At 45.7% G+C, this 22895-nt stretch overlaps 2 protein-coding genes across 4 annotated transcripts in view; both read left to right on the top strand.

Annotated features, from left to right (window-relative positions):
- The first annotated feature begins 956 nt into the window (after window positions 1–956).
- Window positions 957–7019, top strand: UBA52 (ubiquitin A-52 residue ribosomal protein fusion product 1). 3 transcript variants are annotated; one of them, XM_070944246.1, is made up of 5 exons: window positions 957–975; window positions 2793–2913; window positions 4366–4452; window positions 5273–5375; window positions 6785–7019. In XM_070944246.1, the coding sequence occupies exons 2-5, from the start codon at window positions 2811–2813 to the stop codon at window positions 6876–6878; spliced, it is 387 nt and encodes a 128-aa protein (XP_070800347.1). In that variant the 5' UTR covers window positions 957–975; window positions 2793–2810; the 3' UTR covers window positions 6879–7019. The 3 variants fall into 3 exon arrangements, with proteins under 3 accessions (XP_070800347.1, XP_070800356.1, XP_070800338.1); XM_070944255.1 differs by lacking the exon at window positions 957–975 and adding an exon at window positions 981–995; XM_070944237.1 differs by lacking the exon at window positions 957–975 and adding an exon at window positions 1067–1167.
- A 1754-nt stretch (window positions 7020–8773) lies between these two features.
- Window positions 8774–22895, top strand: part of REX1BD (required for excision 1-B domain containing) — a 26056-nt gene continuing 11934 nt past the window's right edge. The window contains exons 1-2 of the mRNA XM_070931842.1: window positions 8774–9056; window positions 15153–15230. Of these exons, the coding sequence (XP_070787943.1) occupies window positions 9034–9056; window positions 15153–15230 (101 nt within the window). The 5' untranslated portion in view covers window positions 8774–9033. The remainder of the gene's footprint in view (window positions 9057–15152; window positions 15231–22895) is intronic.

Raw genomic sequence — 22895 nt, 5'->3', positions numbered from 1 at the left:
CAGCCTCTAACCAACTCTTGAAAAGCTAAGCAGGCATGGCTAGTCTTTGGAGGGGAGACCACTTGGTAATGTCGAACATGAACTGATACATCAGGACAAAAATCTTTGAAAGGCAATACTGGGGTGAGCAGATCTGGTTTGCCAATCTCCAGGAGAGTATTGGATGATAGCAAAGGAAGGCAGAAAAATGCCAATTACTGCTTCTCAGATCTGGCAGCTTAGAATAGCATTGCACTTTTTAGATATTTTAAATTTCCTCCCCACCCACCCAATAAGTCTTGCTTCTTTTAGAAATGTTCTGAGAGAGAGAACAGAGAATATTAGAGTTGGAAGATACATTGGAGGTCATCTAGTCCAGGCATCTCCAACCTTGGCAACTTTAAGACTCGTGGACTGCAACTCCCAGAATTCCACGAGTCTTAAAGTTGCCAAAGTTGGAGACCCCTGATCTAGTCCAATCCCCTGCAAGAACAGGAGTCACTACCATACAGAGGCGGGGAACTATGGCCCTTTTTATGACTTGTGGACTTCAACTCCCAGAATTCCTCAGCCAGCCATGCTTGCTGGCTTTGCTTGCTGCAGAATTCTGGGAGTTGAAGTCCACAAGTCATAAAAAGGCCCCACTCCTGCACTATACCATTTCAAGACAAATGGCTGTCCGGTCCCTTTTTTGCAAGCCTCCATTGATGGGGCACCCACAACTTCCGAAGGCATCAGACTGGATCTTCAGAAATGAGAAACTCACAATCCCCCCTCCCGCCTAACCCGCCCCCCCCCAAAAAAGCTGCAGGAGGGCTCTTCTAACATTTTCATAACTCTATGAAGCGCGTGGCCTAGGCGTTGCCGTGGTAACCCGGGCAACGACTGTGACGTAGGCCGCGGGCGAGCGGAGTGGGTGGGGTTTAGAGAGAGGAGCGCTTTGGCGGAAGCGGGCCTGGTTTCCGCTTCCGTCCGGGGCTCGCTCTTTTCCGTTCGGTAAGGAGAGGCTGCTGGAGGCGCGTGGAGGGTGGGTGGGTGGTCGGGCCGGGCCTTGTGTCGGGGCGGGGGGGGGGAGCCGCTTCTTTCTCGGCCCGTTTTACAAAGCGTCCTTGCGTGACTCTCGACCCGGGGACAGCAAGGCAACCTGAACACGCGTCTGCCTGTTATCAACAGATACTTTTTAACTAGGTTAGATGAAGTCGAGCTCGATTTCTGGGGAGTTCGTGGACGCAACCATGTGGTTCCCCTGGCAACAGTGTGTGTGTGGGGGGGCTGACCATTACTGCCTTCTGGGAAGCTTTAGCCACTCAACTCTTTTGCCCCCCACCCACCCACCCTCCTGGGGCTTCCTGGTGGTCTCCCTTCCCATTTTGGTTGGGCTCAGCCAGAGTTGTGGCTGCCATTTATATGTGGTAGCATTTATATAGGTATAGAGAACAAGGGATGCTTAAACTGTATTTAAGAAGGTTGGGGTAAAGATATGAGGAAAGGAGAGGTGCAGTTTTAGGGTTATAGATAAATATGCAGAGATATTTATTTATTTGTTTAAATTTCTATACCGCCCTTCTCCAATAGGACTCAGGGCGGTGCACAGCCTAAGTAAAAACAAAGCATACAAAATTTAAAAAACAGTATTAAAATAATTAAATGTTCTGGCCGTAAATTAAAACAACCCAATTTAAAATTAATTTAAAATTAGCTGAAGCCAGCCCAGCTAGATATAGGTATAATACAGAAGATAGAGCAAGAAATGAGAGAGTGTAAGTCAGTTCTCACAAAATAACACCCAAAAAAAGAGAATGGGCAATTTGTTAAGCAGATACCGCCGTGTAGAGTTTACGCACCGGAAACAAATTCCTTGTGCGTCTAATCACACTTGGCCAATAAAGAATTCTATTCTATTTTAAATATATGGGCATATATCTAGGGTTTCTATGATGGGTGTGTAATGTCTAAAGTTCCTTGTCCGTGGCAAGTTCAAAATATCTGGACTTCAAATTACCACACTTCCCCCACCAGCATACTGGGGAGGAATTGTGGGAGAGGAAATCCACATAGGTTGCCAAGGTTGAGAAACACTGGTCTAGAGGAATATTTGTAGATCTAAATATGGATAAAAGGCAGAAATGTAAATCTTTTAGATAATTACTCAGTAATTTCACAGAATTACTATAGGGCACTGCACTCCAGAACAATTAGACACAAGGACCATTTTCCCAAATGCCATCACTCTGCTTAACAACTAATTCCCACAACACTGTCAAATAATTTACTAAGACTATTAACTATTCTCTTCCTTACTAGTATCTATCTCTTCCCACTTATTACTATAGCCATGTTGCTTGTATCTTTCAATTTATATTGTTTTTATTTGTTTTCCTTATTTCCTTTATTTGTATGATTTGATAGCTTATTAGTAATCTTGACTATCATGAAGTGTATCTTTTTATTCTTGATGAATGTATTTTATTCTCCTTATGTACACTGAGAGCATATATACCAAAGACAAATTCCTTGTGTGTCCAATCACATTTGGCCAATGAAGAATTCTATTCTATTCTATTCTATTCTATTCTATTCTATTCTATTCTATTCTATTCTATTCTATTCTATTCTATTCTATTCTATTCTATTCTATTCTATTCAGGAATTACTATATAAATACAGAACTGTATGTGGCTTGTGCATACAGTGATGTCAGAATCGGGTTCTGCTCTTATTGCTATCAGATGCCGCCCCCTACTGGCAGGGGGAGGAAGATTTTTTTTTAAAAAAAAGTCTTCATTCACTTGTCACTTCTCTACATTTTCCAGGTAACCTCAACTGCCATAATGCAGATTTTTGTGAAAACCCTCACCGGCAAAACCATCACCCTTGAGGTGGAGCCAAGTGACACAATTGAAAATGTCAAGGCAAAAATTCAGGACAAGGAAGGTGAGCATTGACCCTGAGATTAAATACCAACCTGATAGAAACAACTTGCATGTCTCCAGGAGACTGACGGATCGCCTGCGCTGGAGATGTTCCAGAACTGCCATCTGGTGAACTATGCTGTGGTGGGAGCTAATTGGGCTTCTGTATACACTGAAGATCAAAGCAGAGCTTTGCCAACTGAAATAGAGCTGTACTTTTCAGATTTCTTTGACCAAAAAAATGGTTATTCATCCATGGCCACGTGGTTGGGGTTGTTTTATCAAACATTGTCAGGGATACAACCTGTTGGGGAAGACTGGAAAGAGTCATGACTGCTGGTGCTTAAAAAAATATTGACCTCCACTTGGAGTTATTCCTTCTGATCTGCACAGTCTCTGTTCCAGAAAGGATTAGACAGAAGCATTTTTCCCTAGAAAGTGACCTTTATGATGGATAAAATCCATAAGAAAGCAAACTGATTTGAAAAGAAAGCAGGAAGAAAACAAAGAATTGAAATTTAAAAAAAAATCTACTTTAAATGAGAGGGAAAGACTCAAACAAGGATCCAGGAGGATGGAAAGAATAGGTGCCAAAACAAATATTTGGGCAAGAGAATGCTCTTTAATCCGGAGCTTCCATAGATAAACCCAGGCCCAGAATATCATCTTCCTGACTTGCAGAGAACTTCTCAACAAGGTCTTGGGATAAAGATCTTAAGAAGCAGACTCACTGATTCATATGTGTACATCCTTCTGTATACAGTGAGAAGCAAAATGGAATTTAGAATTGGAGAGAGATAGTTAATATAATGGCCAAGACTTTAGTCTGTAGAGATTCTCAAGTCATCCAGGTCATGGTTGTCCCAAAGGTGCTTTTTCAGGAGGCAACTGGACTTCCTTTGTTTTTTCTTTGAAGACGTTTTGCTTCTCATCCAAGAAATTTCTTCAGCTCAGACTGGATGGTGGGGAATAGAAAGATTTATATTCCTTGCAGACATCTGGTCATTTGCATCCTTTTTAGAGGGTCATTGAAGCACTTGGGGGTTTATCTGTGTCCTCAAGGACACAACCGAGGCTTTGTGTCCTCAAAATTTTGGAATTCTTCCATCTTCACTATGAGTAGCTTTCAGATTCCTCCTGTCTCATTGTGTAAGGATGTAAGTGCATCACTTTTAAACATGTTTTCAGTATGCTACTAAAGTATAAATATTCTCTTGAGAGGTACAGCATTGTTGAAACTAAGACTTTTGCTTGGTCATAAGCAAGCTATGCTTTCTCTTCCATCGCATGGAGAAAAATAATTCTAAACTTGTCTTGCACAATTGTTAAGGTCCGTCAATGGTCTGGTGCAGCTTTACTTGAGAGAAGGAACTGTGTGAAACCTATTGGTTTTGTCTTTAAAAAAAAGAAAAGAAAATTCTCCCCCATGTCTGCCTTTGATAATTGACTTCCTTACAAAATCTTTGTTTTGTAGGTATTCCTCCTGATCAGCAGCGTCTGATCTTTGCGGGAAAGCAGCTGGAAGATGGACGCACACTCTCAGACTACAATATCCAGAAAGGTATGGCTCTGATGACCCATCTGTTGCTCTCCTCAATTTGGAAAAGCTCATCAGTTAACCTTGGTTTATTATATGTCAGAAACACGCATACAAATCAGAACCAAATTCAAGACAGCCTAGAAAGAGGATACCACTTTTGCAGCTAGTAGAAAAGAGGGGGCTTTTATTTTTTATTTAAACATTTTGAGGCCATTACAATCCTGATTTTGTTCCCAAAGGATGAATATAAAAATGAATTTGTACTCAGTAACAAACATCTCACCTCTGACTAGGTAGACTCTAAGATAAAATCTGCTGTTGAGATGGGCTGAATCTTCCACCAACTTGATTAACATTCAAGAATAATGTTGCTTATTGATGATGATTTTGAGTTAGATTACGGGTAGGATAAATGGATACCTCCCAATGACCTTGCTGTGTTTTCTCCTGAGAATATTTAAATATTACTTTTTTCCACGTGGTACTCGTTATCGCCAACATAGTGCAATGGTAACTGGCAAGACTGAAAGATAACAGAGAACATCCTGCTGTGGCAGGGAGCTTGGCTAGCGATTGCAGTGTTTGTCCAGCCAGCTGTGATTCACCATCAATCTCCAAGCTCTCTGCCAGAAAAAGATCCTCTCTGGCCCTGGATACTTTGCAGAGCTTAATATGGAACATGGAATGATTGAAGGTCATTTTTTGTTCCATGTTTCTGGGGGGTTCCAGTTTCTCGTTCTGGGTTCTAGAACAGCAGATCCCAACTCTCCCCTTTACCAAAGCTTCTGCAAACCCTGGTCCGTGCTTGTTAATCTTGTTTCTATTTTTCTCCCCACCAAAGAGTCCACCCTTCACTTGGTGCTGCGTCTCCGTGGAGGAATCATTGAGCCTTCACTCCGCCAGCTGGCCCAGAAGTATAACTGCGACAAGATGATCTGCCGCAAGTATGTCCCATGGAGCGTGAGCGGTTCCAGGAAAATGGGGGTGCAGGCTCTTAAGACTGGACTGTAGGATTTTGGCCACACCAGTTTAGGGAATGATAATCCCACATATCTAGGGGACTTGGGAAATGCTTGGCTTATGATAGGGAACTTCAGTAATATCAACGGAGATGGAAAATTACGTATACTCTTTGATTTACAACTCAATCTCATATTTTTTGCAGTGGTCTTTAAGCAAATCATTTTACTCAATGAGTGGTGGGTTGTTTTTTGGTTTTTTTTTTTTGCTGGAAAACACGATCCTGTGACTTGGTGCTGTGGCTGTCGTAAGTTCAAAATCGGATATTGAGTAGCTTTTTGGGGAGGCTCGACATGACTGGATGGTCGCAAGTCAAGGACTGTCTGCCTTTTTACAGCTTAATTGCAATAGCTGTGACTAAAAGACTGAAAGGCAGTCATTTTACTGCGTTTTGCTTCATGTTCTGGACAACATCAGTAAAATAATTTAATTTCAATCTTTATTACAGTCATAGAGAAACACAAGTCAGTAAAATATATCATCAGGTTATGTTTTTCCCATTTTTGTATCTTTTGGCTTTGCCAAAAGATGTATAACATTATACAATCCAAGCTTAATTTCTTGCTCTTGATAGCGGGCAGAAGTTGCTGTCTGGAAGATTCTCCTGGGGAATGTGAACAATGAGGCACCCTGTTGTTTATTTCCAGCATTTGATTCTTGGTGGTAGATTGTAGGGGTTGCACCAAGCATTTCAAATTCAAAATGCCCCATTTTAGAACTTTTCCTTTAGAGTTGCTGGGAGTTATATTGCAGCATATAAATCTCTTCTACTCTTCCTCCTCCTCACTTCCAGAAATGGTCTGAAGTTGAGATGGTTTTGACTTTATTTCAAGTTTGAAATAAAGACCTTTGGGGCTTGGGCAGTTCCTGGAAGATTGGTACAATGCTGGAATATTTCCAGCGAGGTCCAGATAAGCCATTTCAGACTTAATTCGAAAAGAACTACTGGCAGGTTATGTTTGAACACAAACTTTTCATTATGTATTGTCATGCAATAAATAGAGATGGTATGCATTTAGGACAGGCATGCAGAAACGGGGGGGGGGGGGGGGATATCTTACTGTATTTTAGACTCCATTTTCTCTCCGGTCTGGCCAGATAGTCCTGGGTGAGCAGCTTGGGTCCAGCACGAGTGAGAGGACCGCAGTTTGCTTTAACTTTAGTTTGAAAGTGTGGGTCCCTCTCTAAGAACATTTCATTGGTTCATCTGTGTCACATCAAGGCAGGAGCGGTTTCTGCAACCACAGTTCAAAACTGGAATGTTCAGATGCTTAAGCCTGTGCCAGGGAGACTAGTAACAAGACTCCATCTTGTTTCCCCCCCTCCTTTTTAGGTGCTATGCCCGCCTGCACCCCCGTGCTGTGAATTGTCGTAAGAAGAAATGTGGCCACACCAACAACCTGCGCCCAAAGAAGAAGGTCAAGTAAAGAGCATGGCAGGAACTGCCCCCATCCCTTCTCCTAGTACTTGGCTGTGGTGTTCCTGCGGTAACGTGATTCATCTTCCCTCCTCTCGCCGGAGGCCATTTTTTCCCTGCCAGTTGGAATAAAAACATTCAGTGCACCAAATTTGTCTCTTCCTCTTTCATTTTACGCCTGAATTGCAGCTATATGTTATCTGCAAGGCCTCCAGATCAGGGGTGGGTTCTAATTTTTTTTTACTGGTTCTGTGGGCGTGGCTTGTTTTGTGGGCGTGGCTTGATGGTCATGTGACAATTCTTTAGGATTTAACAGAGATACTGGTCTACCAGGCTTTTAACTACTTGCAGAGCTGTACCGGTCTACTCATTTGTTTTTGGAGGCACCGGTCTACTCATTTGTCTTTCGAGCACCCTGGTCTACCACCCCACTGCCTTTTAACACTGATCAGCTGTAGGGCGGCCCTTTGAAGCTCAAGGCAAGAGTTTAAACAGTTTTTTTCCTTCTAGCCAATCAGCTGGGACTTGGGAGGCAGCGAATAGATTGGGGGCAGGGCCAAATAAAAGGTAAGAATAACGGGGGGGGGGGGCGCAGGAGGGCCCAGCTCCCAAACAAAGAGAACCGGTTCGGTGACATCATATCATCACCGCTACTGGCTCAGCTGAACCAGGAGGAATCCACCACTGCTCCAGATGATAAAAGGCAGGGGTCTCCAAACTTGGCAACTTTAAAACGTGGACTTCAACTCCCAGAATTCCTCAGCCAGCAAAGCTGGGAATTCTGGGAGTTGAAATCCACAAGTCTTAAAAGTTGCCAAGTTTGGAGACCCCTGGTAAAACAAGGAGTCCTTTACCTATGACCAGTTATTTAGCAACTGTTTTAAGTTACAGCAGACCTCCCCGGAGCTACTTGTGACCCAGATTCAAAGTTACAATGGCTCTCCCCTCCACCACCTCCCCCCCATCACATGATCACATTTTAGGCAGTGGGCAACTAGCCCTCATTGATGGTTATTTGCAGCATTTGGTGGTTGCATAACTGCAATTTACAACATTTCTAGTACTCTGATGATGTTACCTAGTTGGGTAATGAAACGTCTAGAAGAAAACCACCAGAGAGCACTAAGAACCCCACAGGAAACTGATATTCAAGCAGAATTGGGGGGTAAGGAATGTGGGATGCCTCAGCGGGGTGGGAGGCCCTTGAGGCCTGGTAGAGGTATCAGGTGAGAGTCTCTTTCCTCAAAGGCTGAAAATCCTTAGATTTTGGCAGGGAGATTTTTAATTTCTGAGTTGAGTTTCTGAGGGTCTGCTTAATGACCACAACCGGGAGTGCTGGGATTGAAGTCATAGAGCAGATTAATCACATGAACCATCATGTGACATCTCCCTTAACAACCACTTCACTCAATGACAGATTCCGGCCCCCAATTGTGATTGTAAATCGAGGACTAGGGTAGATAAAAATGCCAAAATACCCAAACATCTGGCTAGTTATACAAATAATAGTAGTAACAACATAATATAATAAAATGATGAATATCGGGATGCTTTTATTCAATGGGTGGAGCAGCTAAAGTGCTAACTAGCCATATTTCAGGTTTGCTAGCCATCTCCAACCAGCCTGTTCGGAAAAGCCAAATCAATGATTTGTCATGACTCCGCCTGGCCGGCAGGTGGCACCACAAGACCCTGTTGCAAAGATTCGGGCTCATATGGGTTACCCGGAAGGAAGAGCAGGTTGTGTTAAGAAGAATGTAGACTGTGAATACAGAAGAGCGCATCACTCGTTTACTTAGTCGCTTTCAAGATCGTTTATTCCTTCATTCCCAGGGAAGACATAACTTTGTCCATAGACTCCTGGAAGGAATTGGAAGATTTAAAGCCGTGACATTGAAACAAGAGTTTCAGGAAATAAAATCATCTCCTTTTGAACGCCATTCTCATTTTTTTTTGAGCAAACATCCCTTTTAAAAAGCCACGTGGACATTCCAATATGTTTCGCATCTGCACACCGTTGTGGGCGTTAAACAGTTAAGCGACCAACCTCGGCAGATGCTCAAAAGAGTTCCTTAAGGAGAGGGAGAGAAAAAAATTAAAAAAAAAAACACGATTTGGAAAATTCAAAATAGCTTCGTCAGTCTTTGGGGCTTGCAAAATTGTTAATGGACTCCCATGCAGAACTGGGGTAAGTAAGTTATCTCCGATTTTTAATATTTAGGGAATAACCACACAGGGTGACACTGCAGAGATGTAAGTTACACGATTTCCAAAGCTAGAACCAGAATAAGATATGCTTCGATCATATTGCAAAGTTAGGATAATTCTATACTGTTCGAACTGGCCCATAGAGCGGGGAGAAGGAGTGGCATAAAAATTGCAGGCATGCATATATATATATAGGCAGCAGAGTGTTTTCTGGCTGCCAGAAAAAAAAGCCTAGAAACTAGTGGATTGTGATTTCACTGAACTAGGGCTGCATAAAAATCTTGGTTTACGTAGGAAGAACCTGGCTAAAGAGAAATACATACATACATACATACATACATACATACATACATACATACATATATATATATATATATATATATTTTCTTGGCCGCATTCAGTGCTTCCTAAATCCTGTGAAATGGGTTCACCCTAGACTAGGACTAGGACTAGGACTAGGACTTGACTTGACTTGACTTGACTTGAATTATTGAATTGAATTGAATTGAATTCTTTATTGGCCAAGTGTGGTTGGACACATAAGGAATTTGTCTTTGGTGCATACGCTCTCAGTGTATATAAAGAAAAAATAAAATACATTCATTGAGATTAAAAAGATACAACACTTAGTGATAGTCAAGGTTACTAATAAGCTATCAAATCGTACTAGGAAATAAAAACAATATAAATTGAAAGATAAAAGCAATGTGGTTGTAGTAATAAGTGGGAAGAGATAGATACTAGTAAGGAAGAGAAGAATAATAGTAATACAGTCTTAGTAAATTATTTGACAGTGTTGTGGGAATTAGTTGTTAAGCAGAGCGATGGCGTTCGCGGAAAAACTGTTCTTGTGCCTAGTTATCTTGGTGTGCAGTGCCCTATAGCATTGTTTTGAGGGTAGGAGTTGAAACAATTTATGTCCAGGATGTGAGGGGTCTGTAGATATTTTCACAGCCCTCTTTTTGACTCGTGCAGTATACAGGTCCTCCATGGAAGGCAGGTTGGTAGTAATTGTTTTTTTCTGCAGTTCTAATTATCCTCTGAAGTCTGCGTCTGTCTTGTTGGGTTGCAGAGCCAAACCAGACAGTTATAGAGGTGCAGATGACAGATGCAATAATTCCTCTGTAGAACTGAATCAGCAGCTCAGTTTATATAAAATCAGTTTATATAAAGATCAGTTTATATAAAACAGCACACAACGTGTTCAAAGACATTCGCACATATAGTCAGATCCTCATGTTTTTGGAAAGGTTGCCGAGGGTGGGGTGGATTATTTGTAGCCAGGGTTATGTCTGCTAAAAAAAAAACCTCGATCGATTGATTTGATCGCAGAGTGTTTCATTTTATGGGGTGTTTCCTGATTGACAAAGCAAGAAAGAGACCTCAGCCATTCCATACTTCTAGCAACAACTAGGCAATTTTTAGATGTGTGGCTTTCAACTTTCAGAATTCTGCAGGATGGTCAGCCGGCTGGGGGATTCTGGGAGTTGAAGTCCATGTGTCTTAAAATTGCCAAGTTTGAGAAACACCACTCTATAATTATTTGTAACTCTGCTTTAACCAGAGTGGTTTGATCCGCTTGCTGCAATGGTGAACTAATGTGGGCTGTTGAGCAGAGGCTGGAAGGGAGGCGTTATGATTAGGAGACTGGAGACTAAAATATGCAATGAACGGTCGCAGGAACTGGGCATGGCCAGTTGGCCATAGTGAAGAGAAGGACCAGGGGAGACATGATAGCAGTGTTCCAGTATTTGAGGGGCTGCCCAGAGAGGAGGGGGGGGTCAACCTATTTTCCAAAGCACCTGAAGGCCAGAGAAAGAATAATGGATGGAAACTGATCAAGGAGAGATTCAACATAGAAATAAGGAGGAACTTTCTGACAGTGAGAGCAATCAACCAATGGAACCGAAGTTGCCTTCGGAAGTTGTGGGAGCTCCATCACTGGAGGCTTTCAAGATGAGATCGGAGTGCCATTTGTCAGAAATGGTGTAGGGTTTCCTGCTTGGGTGGGGGGTTGGACTAGATGACCTACAAGGTCCCTTCCAACTCTGTTAATCTGTAATCTGGTTTGTGTGTATGTGTGATTTGCAATGGAGGCACCTTCACTAGAACCAGAAGGTTCCAGCGGCTGCATGACGACTGCTGTAAAATAAATAAGTAAATATAACAAGAAAACAGGTGGACGAGAAAAACAGGAAACCATGGGAAAAGCTGGAGAAGGCAGCAGCGCTCGGCTAACCCACCAATGCCCACAAGGGGGCGCAGGAGGACTAGAAGTGAAGCCTTGGGGAAGTTGAGAAAGAGATGGGAGAAATACTGCAGGGCATTTTTTTGTGGGGGGGGGGGTTCCCATCTAAAGATGTTAGGACTACAGGCCCCATCATTCACAGTCAACACAGTCCCCAACACTCTGAAGAGTACTGAAGGATTTAGACCTGGATACAGCTACTCCTCAATTTATTTATTTATTTATTTATTTATTTGTTTAAATTTCTATACCGCCCTTCTCCAATGTAGGACTCAGGGCGGTGAACAGCCAAAGTAAAAACAAGACATGCATACAAAACATACAAAATCTAAAAAAGAACTGTTTAAAATAATTAAATAATTTTGGCCGTAATTAAAACATTCCAATTTAAAATCCGTTTAAAATTTGACTCAAGCCAGCCCAGCTAGTTGAAATAAATGGGTTTTCAGGGCCCGACGAAAAATCCGGAGGTCTGTTATTGTACGTAGCTCTGGGGGGAGGTTGTTCCAGAGGGTGGGCGCCGCCACAGAGAAGGCTCTCCCCCTGGGGGTCGCCAGCCGACATTGTCTGGCGGACGGCACCCTGAGGAGGCCCACTCTGTGGGAGCGTACTGGCCGGTGGGAGGCTATTGGTGGCAGAAGGCGGTCTCGTAGGTACCCCGGCCCTTTAACAACCACAACTGAGGCCAGTGAGATATTTATTAAGTGAGCTTGGCCCCATTTTACGACCTTTCTTGCCACAGTTGTTAAGTGAATCCCTGCAGTTGTGAAATTAGTAACACGATTGTTAAGTGAATGCAGCTCCCCCACTGACTTTGCTTATCAGAAGGTCACAAAAGACCCCAGGATGCTGCAACCGTCTTGCATTCACAACTTCTGGAGGCAAGTTGTTCCACTGATTAATTGTTCTAATAGTAATAACTGTGAGAGGGATTTTGGAGTCCTAGTGGACAACCATTTAGATATGAGCCAGCCGTGTGCAGCAGTTGCCAAAAAAGCCAAGACAGTTCTAGGCTGCATAAACAGAGGGATAGAATCAAGATCACGTGAAGTGTTAATACCACTTTATAATGCCTTGGTAAGGCCACACTTGGAATTCTGCATTCAGTTTTGATCGCCACGATGTAAAAAAGATGTGGAGACTCTAGAAAGAGTGCAGAGAAGAGCAACAAAGATGATTATTCAATTTTTTTTAAAAAAATTTCAATTTAATTCAATTTATATGCCGCCCCTCTCCGAAGACTCAGATTAGGGGACTAAAGGCTAAAATATAACAAGAATGGTTGCTGGAATTAGTTAGGTCTAGTTTAATGGAAAGAAGGACTAGGGGTGACATGAAAGCAGTGTTCCAATATCTCAGGGGCTGCCACAAAGAAGAGGGAGTCAAACTATTATTCAAAGCACCTGAGGGTAGGACAAGAAACAATGGATGGAAACTAATCAAGGAGAGAAACAACCTAGAACTAAGGAGAAATTTCCTGACAGTTAGAACAATTAATCAGTGGAACAACTTCCCTCCAGAAGTTGTAAATGCTCCAACACTGGAAGTTTTTAAGAAGAGACTGGACAGTCACTTGTCTGAAATGGTGTAGGATCTCCTGCCTGAGCAGGGGGTTGGACTAGAAGACCTCTGCGGACCCTTCCAACTTTCCTATTCTAGTCTATTCTAGTCTCCCTATTCCTATTATTTCTATTTCTATTCTAAGTAACTGGTCGTAAGTTGAGGACTAGCTGTATTGGAGCTGCCCAGAGTAGCCTCAATAGTGAGATGGGTGGCATATAAAAGTATTAAATAAATAAATAAATAAATAAATAAATAAATAAATAAATAATAAAGCAGAATATTTCTGGAGAATGAAGACGCGCGACCGAGCAGCTGGCCGGTGTGAGGGGGGGCCCCAATGCCGGAGTGGGGGCCCTCGCAAGATTGCTGCAATTTGGCCCTCATGCCGCTGTACAGTCTGTTGAGGGGAAGCGTGCTTCCTCCTTCCCCCCCCAAGTGCCAAGTTAAAAGATGCAGCTGTTGTGTACTGTATATATGCAAGTGTGTGTATGTGCGAGAGTGTGAGGGAGTGAATGAGGGTGTACATTTTGGAGAAGGAGTATGCAAAGAGAAGGTGAAACTTGTCAGCGCCACTTGCGTAGTCCAAGACTCCAAAAGTTGGCTCCGATTGGGAGGCCCCGGCTTGACACACACACACACCGTTGTGTTGCCAGGATTTGCCGTTAAGGGCAAGGATTGAAAGCGGTTTCATGGACGTCTCTTATGGAGGGAGAAATTGGATTTTGGCAAAGGAGGACCGTAGGCGAAGCAGCCAAAGCAGACACGGTCTGTCCAAGCACACTTTTGAGGCGGGGGACAGATCAATGTCACACTCAATTGCACGCCCACGTGCGAGAGCAAAGAAGCCCATCGTTAGTCCCGCTCTTTTGATGCAGGGTGGACACACCAAAAAGGCCCTTTTTTGTTCTAATTGCAAACTGTTGTTTTGATCAAAGCGGCTTCAGGGATTTGAAAGAACAGGCAGATCTGGCAGATCTGAAAAAAAAAAAACAAAACCCCTGCTTCTCATTTTCCGAAAATGGAAAAAATTGAAAGAAAAGCACGTACGAATTCTCTTGTTGAGGGTTCAAAGTCCGCCAGCGGATGCAAGGTGATTTATAGCCCGTGTTTATAACTCCTCTCTTTTATTCCCACTCTTTGGGCGGTCTAAGGTAGACTGCCCTGAGACATGGGGGCTCTACTTCCTACCTTGAATAAACCTCTTTTTTCCCCCCTAAGAGTTGGCTAGTTCCTCCTTCTGTTTTCTTTTTAAGCGCCAATTAAATAGACGTTTATTTTATTTATTATTAAACTTGCTCGCCGTCTACTTCGCCTCGGGAAATGACTCTTTTATCAAGTAGAGGTAGTCTTCAAAATTTCTGTTGCTAAGGGAAACATTTGTTTTCTCCCCATTTTACGACCTTTCTTTGCCACAGTTGTTAAGTGAATCACTGTAGTTGTTAAGTTAGTAACACGGTTGTTAAGCGAATCTGCTTTCCTCATGGACTTTGCTTGTCAGAATGTCGCAAAAGGGGATCCCGGGACACTGCCACCATCATAAATATGAGTCAGTTGCCAAGTGTCTGAATTTTGATCACCTGACCATGGGGATGCTGCAACGGTCATAAGTGTGAAAAACGGTCAGAAGTTGCTTTTTTCAGTGCCATTGTAAGTTTGAATGGTCACTAAATGAACTGTTGTAAATCAAGGATTACCTGTATGAGCGAATGGGTAGGTATAAAACTTGAGGGATTGATGCTAATTTAGGGTGATATTCGCCCCACTCTGCTCCCCTCAAAGAAGTCATTCTTGTAACCCCAACATTGAGCAAAAGGCATGATACATAGTCCTCGTCTTATAACAGTTCATTTAGTGACCATTTGAAATTACAACGGCACTGAAAACGGCGACTTATGACCATTTTTCACACTTGTGACCGTTGCAGCATCCTCATGGTGACATGATATACATTTGGATGCTTGACAACTGACTCACATTTATGACGGTTACAGTGTCCTGGAGTCTCGTGATCCCCTTTTGCGACCTCCTTGCAAGCAAAATCAACGGGGGAAGCCAGATTCACTTCACAACCGGTTACTAATTTAACAATCTCAGTGATTCGCTTAACAAATGTGGTGAGAAAAGTCGTAAAATGGAGCAAAACTCACTTGACAGATTCCTCAGCAGCATAAATTTTAGGCTCAATTGTGGGTCGTACGTCGAGGACTACCTGTATGTCTTTTATTTCCTCTGACAAGGAATCCTATCTCCCCTTTTCTGCTGCAGGATGGATGTGCAAAGTTTGGTGCGCCGTTTTTACGTCCTGCAGACCGAGCGGGTGGAAGCTTACCACCTCTTGGAGGAGTAAGTATTTGAACACGTTATTTTTCTCTAAAACCTTTGGCAGCCCTCCCTCCATTTTGCATTCTGAGGATGTGAGGCGGGGGCTTTGGTCATGTCAAATACAGGTAGTCCTCGACCTAAGATCACAGTTGAGCCCAAAATTTCTATTGCTAAGACCGTCGGTAAGTGAGTTTTGCCCCTTTCTTGCCGCAGTTGTTAAGTGAATCACCACGGTTGTCAAGTTAGTAACACGGTTTGTTAAGTGAATCTGGCTTCCCCATTGACTTTCCTTATCAAAAGGTCACGAAAAGGGATCGTGTGTGACGCCAGGACGCTGCAACCGTCATAAATCTGAGTCAGTTGCCAAGCATCCGAATTGTGATCAGTGGCCATGGGGATATTACAACAGTCGTAAGTGTGAAAAACGGTCATAAGTCATTTTTTTTTCAGTGCCGTTGTAAGTTCGAACGGTCACAAAATGAGCTGTTGTAACTTGAGGACTACCTGTATGAGGGAGAGGTGGTTTGATGGAAAATCTGAGGACCCAAATTTATAAACCAAGGGATGAGCCAGTCACATGGGCCAATTATTTCCTGGAGAGTATTTGTAAGTCAGGGTTGAAATGAGGAGAGCTTGGTGCTCTCTGACCTTGGTTGTTTTCTTGCAGACATTTCATGACCCAACTACGTAACATCATCAGCGCTAGTAAGGAAGGGGGTTTCTGCAAGAAAACAACCAAGCTCAGAGCACACCAAGGCCCCCACAACGTTATTTGCCTCAAAATGACTACATGAAACGATTAAAAGTGATGGATCTCTGGAGATTCTCCAGAAGAGACCGGACAGCCATTTGTCTGGAATAGTATAGGGGCCCGTGATGGTGAACCTATGGCAACGCGTGCCACAGGTGGCATGCAGAGCCATATCTGTGGGCACGCGAGTATTGCCCCTAACTCAGCTCCAGCAGGCGTGTGCGTGCTGGCCAGCTGATTTTTGGGCCTTCAAGGCCCACCGGAAGTTAGGAAACGGGCTGTTTCCGGCCTCCAGAGGGCCTCCGGGGTGGTGGTGGTGAGGAAGGCCATTTTCACCCTCCCCAGGCTCCATGAAAGCCTCTGGAGCTTGGTGAGGTGTGAAAAACAGGCCTTCCAAGAGTTGGGAAACGGGCCATTTCCGGCCTCCGGGGGGGTGGGGGGAAAACCATTTTTTGCCCTCCCCAGGCCCCAAGAAAGCTTCTGGAGCCTGGAGAGTGTGAAAAACGGGCCTACCAGGCCCCACTGGTAACCTTTTTGCCATCGTGTGTCAAAAGCGGGGGGAAACACCGGGGGTGTGTGTGTCACACACGCATACGTGGGGGGGGGAGGCATGCATTGAATTATGAGTGTGGGCATGCAGGCACGCAACCACCCCACGCTCCCCCGCTTTCGGCACTCGCTGGCAAATAGGTTAGCCATCCCTGGTATAGGGTCTCCTGTTTGAGCAGGGGGTTGGACTAGAAGACCTCCGAGATCCCTTCCAATCCTACGATTCTATTTTCTAAACAAAATGAGTTTAAAAAGCCTGAATTTCCTTTGCAAAACGTCGGGTCCTACCAATGGCTTTGCATGCATAAAACGGCCTGGGAAGCGGATGGGCTGTTTCAGTCTGCTCTTCTTTCCCCCACCCCCACCCCATACACCCCTTTTATTTGCACACCACTTGGTTCAAGGGGGGCCCTGCAGGGGGCCTCCGCTCGACTTCCCCCCCCCTTTTCACTCTGCCCACCCCCAGGCTCCCGGTGCCTGATGGAAACCAGATGAGCAAGGGGGCAGCACCCACCCAGCACCTGTGATCTATTTGCAGAGGAAAAACTCCTTGTGGGGAGCCTGGTGTGCAGATAATTTACTCCTGCGGATGGGGAGTCCAATCCCCGGCACAGCAAACCCCCCACAAGCAGGGACTTCGGGTGTGCCAGGAGATGAGGTGATAACCCTCTCTAGGGAAGGGTGTCCCTCTCGCCATTGACAAATCAATGAAGCCTTCCCGAAAACCCAGCAGGGGGAGGAAATAACCTTTATCCCAAGGTTAATCCAAAGGAGGGAGGGAGGGCCTTGGTCTGAATGGGCATCCAGGATCTTTAATGGGAAGCCCAGCTGTCAATCCGTGTATTTTATTTTATTTTATTTTATTTTATTTTATTTTATTTTATTTTATTTTATTTTATTTTATTTTATTTTATTTTATTTTATTTTATTTTATTTTATTTTATTTTATTTTATATTTTATTTTATTTTATTTTATTTTATTTTATTATTTTATTTTATTTTATTTTATTTATTTATTTATTCATTTTATTATTTATTTATTTATTTATTTATTTATTTATTTATTTATTTATTCAAATTTCTATACCGCCCTTCTCCTTTCGGACTCAGGGTGGTGAACAGCCAGATAAAAAACATTTATACAAACATCACAGTTAAAAAATAAAGTTAAAATAATTTATAAATTTGGCCCATAATTTAAAACTAGTCAATTAAAATAAATATTAAAATTTTAAAACTAACCCTAAAATCAAGACAGGACCAGCTAACTGAAAAAAATAAGTTTTTAGGGCCCGACGAAAAATCCGGAGGTCGGAGATCACTCGTATCTCTGGGGGTAGATTGTTCCATAGGGTAGGTGCCACCACAGAGAAGGCTCTCCTCCTGGGGGTCGTCAGCCGGCATTGTCTGGCCGACGGCACCCTGAGGAGGCCCTCTCTGTGGGGAGCGAACCGGCCGGTGGGAGGCTATTGGTGGCAGAAGGCGGTCCTGTAAGTACCCTGGCCCTAAGCCATGGAGCGCTTTAAAGGTGATCACCAACACCTTGAAGCGCACCCGGAAGTCCACCGGAAGCCAATGCAGCTCGTGCAGGAGAGGAGTCACATGGGAGCGCCCCGTCGCTCCCATAATCCCCCGCGCAGCCGCATTCTGCACCAGTTGGAGCCTCCGGGTGTACCCCAAGGGGAGCCCCATGTAGAGAGCGTTACAATAGTCCAGACGAGAAGTGACGAGTGCTTGAGTGACCGTGCGTAGGGAGTCCCGGTCCAGAAAGGGGCGAAACTGGCGTATCAGGCGAACCTGACAAAAAGCCCCCCTGGCCACGGCTGTCATATGCCCCCTCTAAAGACAGCCGTGCATCCAGGAGGACACCCAAGTTGCGGGCCCTCTCCGTGGGGGGCCAATGATTCGCCCCCAATAACCAGCGATGGCGTCAGCTGGCTATACCGGGACGCCGGCAGCCACAGCCACTCGGTCTTGGAAGGGTTGAGTCGAAGCCTGTTTTTCCCCAACCAGACCCGCACGGCCTCCCAGGCACTGGGACATCACTTCCAAGGCATCATTGGGATGGTCTGGGGTGGAAATGTACAGCTGAGTATCATCAGCGTACTGATGGAACTCCACCCCAAAAACCACGGATGATCTCTTCCCCATTTTATAGGGAAGTTCCCAAGACTCAAGCCAAATTGGTAAAGTGGGGGAGGAGGAGAAGGAGGAGGAGGAGGAGAAGAAAAGAGAAGAAGAGGAAGAAGAAGAAGGAGGAGGTGGTGGAGGAGGAGGAGAATGAAAGGGAAAGGAGAAGGAGAAGGGAAGGGAAAGGAGGAGGAGGAGGAGAAGAAGAAGGAGGAGGAGGAGGTGGAGGAGAAGGAGAAGGAGAATGGAAAGGGGAGGAGGAGGAGGAGAAGAAGAAGGAGGAGGTGGAGAAGGAGAAGGAGAATGGAAGGGAAAGGAGAAGGAGAAGGAGAATGGAAGGGGAAGGAGGAGGAGGGAGAAGAAGGAGAAGAAGAAGAAGGAGGTGGAGGTGGAGGAGAAGGAGAAGGAGAATGGAAGGGGGAGGAGAAGGAGAAGGAGAATGGAAGGAGGAGGAGGAGGAGAAGAAGGAGAAGAAGAAGAAGGAGGTGGAGGTGGAGGTGGAGGAGGAGGAGAAGGAGAATGGAAGGGGGGGAGGAGGAGGAGGAGAAGAAGAAGGAGGAGGTGGAGAAGAAGGAGGTGGAGGAGAAGAAGAAGGAGAATGGAAGGGAAAGGAGAAGGAGAATGGAAGGGGGAGGAGGAGGAGGAGAAGGAGGAGGGTGGAGGAAAAGGAGGAGAAGGAGAAGGAGAATGGAAGGGGGAGGAGGAGGTGGAGGAGAAGGAGAATGGAAGGGAAAGGAGAAGGAGAATGGAAGGGGGAGGAGGAGAAGAAGGAGGAGGAGGTGGAGGAGAAGAAGAAGGAGAATGGAAGGGAAAGGAGGAGAAGAAGGAGGAGGAGGTGGAGGAGAAGAAGGAGGAGAATGGAAGGGAAAGGAGAAGGAGAATGGAAGTGGGAGGAGGAGGAGAAGGAGGAGGTGGAGGAGAAGAAGAAGGAGGAGGAGAAGGAGAAGGAGGAATGGAAGGGGGAGGAGGAGGAGGAGGAGGTGGAGGAGAAGGAGAATGGAAGGGAAAGGAGAAGGAGAATGGAAGGGGGGAGGAGGAGAAGAAGGAGGAGGAGGTGGAGGAGAAGAAGGAGGAGGGAGGTGGAGGAGAAGGAGGAGAAGAAGAAGGAGGAGGAGGAGGAGGTGGAGGAGAAGGAGAATGGAAGGAGGAGGAGGAGGAGGTGGAGGGAGAAGGAGAAGGAGAATGGAAGGGAAAGGAGAAGGAGAATGGAAGGGGGGAGGAGGAGAAGGAGGAGGAGGTGGAGGAGAAGGAGGAGAAGGAGAAGGAGGAGGAGAGAAGGAGAATGGAAGGGAAGAGAAGGAGAAGGAGAAGGAGAAGGAGAATGGGAAGGGGGAGGAGGAGGAGAAGAAGGAGGAGGAGGACGAGGTGGAGGAGAAGGAGAATGGAAGGGAAAGGAGAAGGAGAATGGAAGGGGGAGGAGGAGAAGAAGGAGGTGGAGGAGAAGAAGAAGGGAGAATGGAAGGGAAAGGAGAAGGAGAATGGAAGGGGGAGGAGGAGGAGGAGGAGGAGGAGGTGGAGGAGAAGGAGGAGAAGGAGAAGGAGGAAGGAGAATGGAAGGGGGAGGAGGAGGAGAGGAGAAGGAGGAGGTGGAGGAGAAGGAGAATGGAAAGGGGGGGAGGAGGAGGTGGAGGAGAAGGAGAAGGAGAATGGAAGGGAAAGGAGAAGGAGAATGGAAGGGGGAGGAGGAGGAGGAGGAGGAGGAGGTGGAGGAGAAGGAGGAGAAGGAGAAGGAGAATGGAAGGGGGGAGGAGGAGGAGGAGAAGGAGGAGGTGGAGGAGAAGGAGAATGGAAGGGGGGGGAGGAGGAGGTGGAGGAGAAGAAGAAGGAGAATGGAAGGGAAAGGAGGAGAAGAAGGAGGAGGGAAGTGGAGGAGAGAGAAGAAGGAGAATGGAAGGGAAAGGAGAAGGAGAATGGAAGGGGAGGAGGAGGAGAAGGAGGAGGTGGAGGAGAAGGAGGAGAAGAAGAAGGAGAAGGAGAAGGAGAATGGAAGGGGAGGAGGAGGGAGGAGGAGGAGGTGGAGGAGAAGGAGAATGGAAGGGAAAGGGAGAAGGAGAATGGAAGGGGGGAGGGAGGAGAAAGAAGGAGGTGGAGGAGAAGAAGAAGGAGAATGGAAGGGAAAGGAGAAGGAGAATGGAAGGGGGAGGAGGAGGAGGAGAAGGAGGAGGTGGAGGAAAAGGAGGAGAAGGAGAAGGAGAATGGAAGGGGGGAGGAGGAGGTGAGGAGAAGGAGAATGGAAGGGAAAGGAGAAGGAGAATGGAAGGGGGAGGAGGAGAAGAAGGAGGAGGAGAAGAAGGAGGAGGAGGTGGAGGAGAAGAAGAAGGAGAATGGAAGGGAACGGAGGAGAAGAAGGAGGAGGAGGTGGAGGAGAAGAAGGAGGAGAAATGGAAGGGAAAGGAGAAGGAGAATGGAAGTGGGAGGAGGAGGAGAAGGAGGAGGTGGAGAGGAGAAGAAGAAGGAGGAGGAGAAGGTGAAGGAGAATGGAAGGGGGAGGAGGAGGAGGAGGAGGTTGGAGGAGAAGGAGGAATGGAAGGGAAAGGAGAAGGAGAATGGAAGGGGGAGGAGGAGAAGAAGGAGGAGGAGGTGGAGGAGAAGAAGGAGGAGAATGGAAGGGAAAGGAGAAGGAGAATGGAAGTGGGAGGAGGAGGAGGAGGAGGAGGAGGTGGAGGAGAAGGAGGAGGAGGAGAAGGAGAAGGAGAAGGAGAATGGAAGGGGGAGGAGGAGGGAGGTGGAGGAGAAGGAGAATGGAAGGGAAAAGGAGAAGGAGAATGGAAGGGGGAGGAGAGGAGAAGAAGGAGGAGGAGGTGGAGGAGAAGAAGAAGGAGAATGGAAGGGAAAGGAGGAGAAGGAGGAGGAGGAGGTGGAGGAGAAGAAGAAGGAGAATGGAAGGGAAAGGAGAAGGAGAATGGAAGGGGGATTAGGAGGAGGAGGAGAAGAAGGAGGAGGAGGAGGTGGAGGAGAAGGAGAATGGAAGGGGAAAGGAGAAGGAGAAGGAGGAGGACCCAGATTGTGGGGGCCGGCAATAAGCTGATTTTGTATAAATATACAAAAGTATGAAGGCTATTGCTTAACGCATTGTAAGCCACCCTGCGTCCTCCGGAGAAGGGCGGCATATAAATCAATTTTAAAAAAAAAAAAGTAGTGAAGGGAAAGAAGAAGGAGGAGGAGAAGGAGAGTGAGAAAGAGAAAGAGAAGGAGAAAGATGGGAGAGAAAGAAGAAGGTGAATTCACGCAGCAGGCCAAACATCCCTTGGATTGTGTTCCATCAACATAGGCAGGCCTTTATACTGTGGAAGTTTTTATAGCACAGGGAATAACCTTATCTCAAAGAAGGAGGAGGAGGAAAAAAAAAGAGTGAGGCTATCCAGTCTGACCCCCCACCCCTTCCCGCACAGGCATAACCCCCTAACCCTGCATAGAGGTTGTGACATGCAAATTGCTGATGCGTACAGACCTCATTGTCCTCAAGAATTGGTAGCTGTTGCTGTTTTTAGACGATTCAGAGAAGAAATAAAAAGCACCCAGATCGTTAGGAGCAAGATAAGGTTAATAGCGCTGTGTTTTTCAGCCCTTGGCAACTTTAAGAAGGCCTGGCTGGGGGAATTCTGGGTGTTGAAGTTTGCCAGAGTTAAAGTTGCGAAGGTGATGTGGGGGAGACTTTCACAGTAGAAAATGGATGTGTTTTGCTTCCAGAAATCTTGGTTGTCTTGGAAAATGGAATCATTTTCCATCCCAAATTTCATTTGGGATGCTTGTAGGGAGAGGAATGAGGGACATGGTTGCTCAGTGGCTAAGGACGCTGAGCTTGTCGATCGAAAGATCGGCAGTTCAGCGGTTCGAATCCTAGTACTGCATAATGGGGTGAGCTCCCGTTTACTTTTCCCAGCGCTGGCCAACTTAGCAGTTTGAAAGCACGTAAAAAAAATGCAAGTAGAAAATAGGGACCCACCTTTGGTGGGAAGGAAAACCGTGTATCCGTGCGCCTTTGGCATTCTAGTCATGCCAGCCACATGACCACGGAGACGTCTTCGGACAGCGCTGGCCTCTTCGGCTTTGAAACAGAGATGAGCACCGACCACCCTAGAGTCAGGAACGACTAGCACATATGTGCGAGGGGAACCTTTACCTTTACCTTAGGGAGAGGAGGGGGGCCCTTGTGGCTCATGGGTCAAGTGGCACTGACTTTAAAAATTCAAATATCCCCCCCCTCCACCCCCCCCCCCCCCCACCCCCCCTCCCCCTCTCCCCACCACTCCCCC

Source organism: Pituophis catenifer, unplaced genomic scaffold (assembly GCF_029215685.1).
Source record: "Pituophis catenifer annectens isolate HBS135680 unplaced genomic scaffold, rPitCat1.0.hap2 SCAF_1, whole genome shotgun sequence".
NCBI lineage: Eukaryota > Metazoa > Chordata > Lepidosauria > Squamata > Colubridae > Pituophis > Pituophis catenifer.
This window is presented reverse-complemented; position numbering and strand designations above follow the sequence as displayed.

Excerpts from the sequence above, each read along its gene's own strand:
- UBA52 (XM_070944246.1), top strand. The coding sequence starts at position 2,811 with ATGCAGATTTTTGTGAAAACCCTCACCGGCAAAACCATCACCCTTGAG. Across the intron at positions 4,453-5,272 it reads AGACTACAATATCCAGAAAG|AGTCCACCCTTCACTTGGTG; the intron begins GTATGGCTCTGA and ends TCCCCACCAAAG. Across the intron at positions 5,376-6,784 it reads GACAAGATGATCTGCCGCAA|GTGCTATGCCCGCCTGCACC; the intron begins GTATGTCCCATG and ends CCTCCTTTTTAG.